The sequence below is a fragment of the Opisthorchis viverrini genome (assembly GCF_000715545.1).
Source record: "Opisthorchis viverrini unplaced genomic scaffold opera_v5_58, whole genome shotgun sequence".
In the NCBI taxonomy this organism is placed as follows: Eukaryota; Metazoa; Platyhelminthes; class Trematoda; order Opisthorchiida; family Opisthorchiidae; genus Opisthorchis; species Opisthorchis viverrini.
The window spans coordinates 44,005-50,235 of NW_008751716.1; the positions used below are offsets into that span (position 1 = coordinate 44,005).

The 6,231-nt window shown below is 43.6% G+C and overlaps 1 protein-coding gene across 1 annotated transcript in view; it reads left to right on the forward strand.

The window, feature by feature from the left end:
* Positions 1 to 6,231, forward strand: part of T265_03901 (hypothetical protein) — a gene marked incomplete at both ends in the record, with an annotated part of 61,218 nt that overhangs the window by 16,755 nt on the left and 38,232 nt on the right. The window contains 4 exons of the mRNA XM_009168502.1: positions 19 to 122; positions 1,065 to 1,248; positions 3,099 to 3,202; positions 5,689 to 6,075. Coding sequence (XP_009166766.1) covers positions 19 to 122; positions 1,065 to 1,248; positions 3,099 to 3,202; positions 5,689 to 6,075 — 779 coding nt within the window. The remainder of the gene's footprint in view (positions 1 to 18; positions 123 to 1,064; positions 1,249 to 3,098; positions 3,203 to 5,688; positions 6,076 to 6,231) is intronic.

The following is a 6,231-nucleotide window of genomic DNA, read 5'->3' on the forward strand; positions in this document are numbered from 1 at the left end:
TCTCAATTCTGTTTCCAGAATCAAGAGATAAACTTCTTGGTGTGGCATTCCTGCGTCTCCAACCGAGTACCGCGATTCCTGTTCTTCTGGCCGACGGGCCGTATCAGCTGTTGGTGCACAATGTGAGTTGTTATCTGTTCCCTCGTTCTAACCTGATTCGTTTTGTTCATCGTGAATATGAAAAGGTCCAGGAGGAAGCAGGTTTTATTCATTATTCTGGCCCATGGGAATAGAATGGTTGTTTGACAGTCCGCAATTAGTACAGGTCCACTCCCTGATGGCACAATAAAGGTCGGTGAATCGGGATGCCTTTTGGAGTCACTGCAAATACTACCAGCTTTATTTCGAACTGAACATCACAGTTACCATTTTCCGAAAACGCCTCCAGCTATTAACATTCTTCACCCTTTGAAAACTATCCCGAACGGCGACAGACTCTGGTCTCGCACACCCACCAAATCGAATAATTGCCTAACCCAACATGTTCAACCCGCAGTTGCAACGTTGAAAGAACATTCGAAGCACCACATAGACCAGCGTAACAGTGACTGGAACGTGATTATGCATCTCCTAAATCCACGCGTGTCTAGTTGTCCGACAGTTCAGATTTCGCAGCCACACAATAATGCTATAGTAACTTAGACTTCAATTCTGACAAACAACTATCCTGCCAGTACTATGAGTGGTGTATATGTTTGAAATCCTGATTCATGGCGCTTTTAAACTCTACCCGTTTGAACTGTTTCCATCCCGTTCATCTGAGCCTCTGCATCACTGCCATGAAGCAATAAACTCTCTAGGTTTGGGGACCTTAAACCACGTTTTGAGGGACGAACTGTTGCAATTAAACATAGGTCTCTTCACTTAGTTGCTTCTAGTTTGTACTGTCAGTCCTGTCTTATATCCCCTCTACTGTATGAAAGGACCAGTTATCTGACTTATCGACTCTTCGTTAAGTCAAGAAGCCAAGGTTGTTTCCTCTCCCGTTTCTCCAATTTGTTCTTGGTAGAGCAAGCGAAATACATAACCACATTTGCGTGAGACACCCTACCACTTGTTTACAGATGGACCTGAACCAAATCGAATCTTGTGCCTATCTACGTGAGACCTCCTACACCTCTGGTCCTGGAGCTTGTGGCAGTAGCAGTTCCAGTTCGCAAGGGTTCTCTTCGACAGCTGTGCCCAAACAATGCTCCGGAATATTGACAATTGAGACCTGTGTTTGTAGCAGTGAACACACGACGGATGGTAAGTGTGCACATAACCGTTCACTTTTATATTGGCTGTTGCGCGTTCCCCGTGGTACGTCTCCTCTCTCGCTCTCCGTAATACTCTGTTCTCTAAGTTGTGCGATCACTTGCACGATTCACCATCCCATGTGATTAGTCTTATTCAGCCAAGTCAGTGTCCGTTTTTTTTCACGTTTGACCGATTTTTCCCCGGTTAACCTTACATTAATGAATTTTGATCATCCGAAAGGTGTTCTATTCAGTTGGTCATAGTCGTCGGTCTCTTTCTTGAAAGTTCCTGAACAGTTTCCACTCTAATCCAATGTCTTGCAATAGGGTTGGTGGCTTCTGGTGTCTTCTCACGGTATTTTGTCCATTGCTCCAGTTTCTACTCTGCGACTCACTGTTTCATGACTGGCATTCGGATGCTTTTGATACACGTGCAGCTACAGTTACCCCTCCCCCTTTCGGGAGGGGGGAGGAGATCACTTTGAGATGGTCTTTCACAAAGTGAATAGCTCTAGGTGCCTGTCCTCAATCACAACAGTATTTTACCAAACTCGTGAGTAAAATATTGTCTACGCACCCAAATTCCAGTCTCCAGCTTTAACGGAAGTTCTTTCCGAACGCAGTTTTGCTCTTCAGGGGTCCGGCAGAACTGCGTGACACTTTCACTAACCGATACTGATTTTTACTACCATTGTCCCTGCTTATGTCCACTGCTATTTCTTCGGTGCCACCAAAATACCCACCTGTTTCTCATGGAAGACTTTTGGTTTAGCATTCGGATTTAGACAATCAGGCCAGCGCTGTTAACTTGTACAAAAATAATCCCAGGAATATAGGAAGTTGGCTCATGGACAGTGTGTTTGAAGTGCGGTCCACAGTTCATCATTCAAAAACAGCTTGTGTTCGCTTCTACTGGAAGTTTATAAGTAAGAGGGTATTCCACCGTTTTATTTTGAATACGGTCGTATGCGGTAGAGTCAACCAATCGACGAGGTGTACTCTGTCGTTGTTTTCGTTTTCTGTCTCCTCTGGGTGTCTGTCTGGAATCGTGAGATGAACCAGAGTCCACTTAGTTTAAATCCGAACTGACGCTGTGTCCTATCGTCCCAGAATGAATTTGAATCTGAACGTTTTAGTTTCCAACCTGTCCCCTGCAAATGGTGACAAACAGCCGTTTCTCTTGCCATAACACACTGTCTTTATGTTTCTGAAAACTCTTCGACAATTCACTTGCCGGTTTCACCCTTATATGGGCTCATCTGGTAGGCGTAGTCCCCTAGTTTCTATCAGTGTGAACACCAAGTTGTACGCGACTGACGAGATACACTCATCTGCAAGTTCGACCGAATCCCAGGCAAATCTATGCTTTATGAAGTTCTTCAACTTGATTGTGGTGTATCCCACAAACGATTGATTTAGCTAGGATTCGGTTGAGTCCCCCCGCAACACCAACTTATTTTGCAAATTGGTTTATTTCACCAACCGGATGTTCCATCACATTCACAACGAATGATATCATAGCATGCTGGACATAAGTTATATTTTAGTGCAGTAGAGTTGGAGCAACCGAATAGTTGTATACATGTTGTATACATGTTTGGTACTGATACGGTGAAAGGTTTTAGCAACGGGCTTGAAGCTTCTTGGTGTTTAACCGAAACGAACTTTTGTCAGAGGCGGAATGAAGCTAAAACACTATCAGGCATGTGGACCACATCACGAAGTTTGGTGATTGTCATTCGAATACCCTCTTCATGTATTTTACTTTCCTGACGTTTAACGCGTCAAATCCCCTCCCTTGCTTCTGCATGGCCGCGTCCTGCTTAACCGCATGTCCCCTTCTCTACCCTTTCTTCAAAGAACACTTAACCAAAGTCATATTTTGGCGCAGATACCAAGAAGACCTACATATGTCCTTACGCCAAGGTATTTATCTGGCATGGAAAGATGCTGAGCTCCGAAAGGTAAGTCCATTCGAACCTACAACATCAGATTGGGACAGAAGGTGTCCTGACGTGCATCTTCTCCCATTTCTAGGGGAATAAAATGCCACTTCTTACCTGGGTATATTGCTCCTTGTGCATGCATTTTTTTAGATTGAAGAACCATTTTTCAGATGAGACCAGTTTGGGTTTTTGGCTTTCTCTATGGGAAAAATTACAAATCACACTTCTTTAAGTTGGCACATCAAGACTTGTTTCCACCTGCCGATCATCAACTGAACGGGAAAAAGTAGGTGCGTATAGGTCTGTGTGTATTAATGAGTCAAACCTTATGTGCGTGAGCGTGGACAGAGGGACATCTGTCTGCTTCGATAGGTTCAAACTGCACGCTGGGTTTCTGAGTTTCCAAGAGTAGACTGTTCGGATATGCGGAACGCGACAAAGCCAGATTATGCAGTCACTCCTTATTTTATAAGGCAACAATTGTATTAATTGACGTTACACTGTGGTCACCTTAATTTATCCATCGGAATCGGGACCCCTCTCCCTAGAGAGACCAATTCGACTCGTTTGTGTGAGCTTTGTCGTGGAATTGTCAAGAGAGGGACGGAGAACTGTTGATACTTTTGGTACTCCTGCCCAACAGAGACCTCAAAATGCAAACGCCGTTTGACAAGCAGCCAATTTTTACATAGTCATGATGAGCCTGGATTTTTAAAAGCCAATCTCAGGTTTACTGGTTACCCCCGATTTGCATTCTTCACCAAGTGGACTCTAAAACTGCATCTTCCGTATGAAGGTATGATCGCTTGGATCATGTCTAAAACAGAAAATTTATAGGATGTGCTATGAACCATGAGCCGCAGTGATTCTGGCCAAATGTAGGAACACTTTAGCCTAGGATGAGTCCATTTTTGTGACTGATAATCCAGTGTAATAGCCAACGTCCTTATTAGGAATATCGTGTCTCCGTCCCTCTAAGGGACGTTCTAGGATACCGCTGTAGAATGGTGCAATGCTGTTAACGACTGTCGGTTGCACCATATAGTCAACAAAAGTGCAGTAGATTTTAACAGGCTATTTTTAGGGTACATTCCTAGATCATGTGCATCCCGGTTGGCGCACATGAGTATAGTGAATCAGTATGCTCCTTTCATGCCTCAAGGTATCACGCAAAGCATTACTTATATATATACTTGTGTAGCGGTGGATACTACTGATAGAGCATGCGAGTAGGATGTGGTTTTCTCGTAAGTCCGCTTCGCGTTCATTGAAAAATGAGATTTATTACGGAATTTGTGGGATCGCTTTGCAGCATTCGTTTAGGTTTGAGTGATAGTCCATGAGCATCCAGGGAAATTTCAGGAAAACCTGTTCGAGAAGAAGACGGATAAGTAGTTTTTGTGAATAAGATGCAAATGAGGGTTTTGCTTCCCTGTCCAATAGTCTGCAACCGTTCCGTTTGTGTTTTCCGACGAATGACTCCGCTGCGAAGGCTTTCTTCCTTTCAGCAGTATTACTATTACGCAAGTATTATAGGCGGCTCGTGTCTAATAGGCTGTGAAATAAATCAATAGCCATTTCCAGAATAAATACCAAGTAGGTTCTCCATTCAGTGTCGATTCAAGCCTATCATTCTCACAATTTAAGCGTGTGGGGTTATCGAATTGTCTATATTTCAGTATAGCTTAGTGAACTTTGGTACCCTGACCGTACACTGCATCGGCATACGTAATCATGAAATAAGGGCTAATCCTACTGCCGTCGGGTTGCGTTCAATCACCGGTTATGTGAGTTAGGTGGTGTGACAATGAGCCATTGTACCACTACGGATTTACTAAGGATTTTGGATTTCCTACTGTGTCGTAGATAACGTTCTTTATGCGATGGGGAGCGAGATGGCTCAGTGATTAGAGCGCGAATTTACTGACCGAAAGGTCCGTGTTTCGAAACCGACCTCTGCGTCTCGACTTCAGCTGTCTGGATTTGGGCAACCTGGCAGTATCCCAGCCCTCTTGCTTACTTGGGGTGGTATGGCACCTCAAAGATGTTACAGCTGAGCGAATCTTTTTCTTTATGGAACGGTAAGTCCGGGGATAATCAAGTATATGGCTCAAATGGAGGTGAACCAGTGGACGACAGTTTTAAGGGACACGGAAATAGTTGCATTGTACCTGCTCCAGTTATTGAGGCATTCAGGGTCCTGGTAACATTTCAGTTTTATTACCCTTTGTGGTAGAGTTCTATTTCAAATCAAATCAAATGGGAACTAGTCTAAAATAGAAGCAAATAAAATCGAATATTATTCGACCCCAGAGCCTTTTGGTTACCCCATAAAACTAGATACTTAGTCTGACGTGGATCTGCCTCAAAACGGACTACTCCGATCAAGTCCTTCAGATGATCCTAATTTTAAGAGTAAATCAAGTAGTCTTCGATTGCATTCTGGCATTTTTTCTATCCTTCCTGTCTAATTTTCTCATTTCGCTTTTTGAATGATCCAACAGTTCGCTCGTCCACTGGTGGACAGTCTTCTACAAATTCTGGACTCAACAGTCGTCATAGACACTGCTAGCTCACGATCTTCAACGAAACTTGACGTGAGGCTGGGTCACAGTGTTCTAATGGCTTTGGCTCGTTGTTATCGAGACATGCTCATCACCGAAATGATCAAGACTTATCTGCTCACACCCAATTTCAATTACCCTACCATTTACATTCCGTATCTACGATTGCTCAACTCCATTTTGCAAGATATCCTCGTTTCGAAACTCTACTCTGATCAGTTGGAAGAGCAGGAGACTTCTGCTGATGGAGGAAACCTGAAAATGAGGGATGTACACAACATATTTAAAAAAATCTACTGGGCATTCCTCATTATAGTTCGAAGTCGGGTGAGTTGCTAGATTTTTTTTCGGCAGCTCTTTCGTGCGAGAATTTCGGCTGTTTAGTATTCCAAGTTTAGCCAACCAGGAGTGGTATACTACTACACCGATTGCAAGAGATTACACCCCTCCGTTACAAGTCATAGCTAACTTGATTCCATGCAG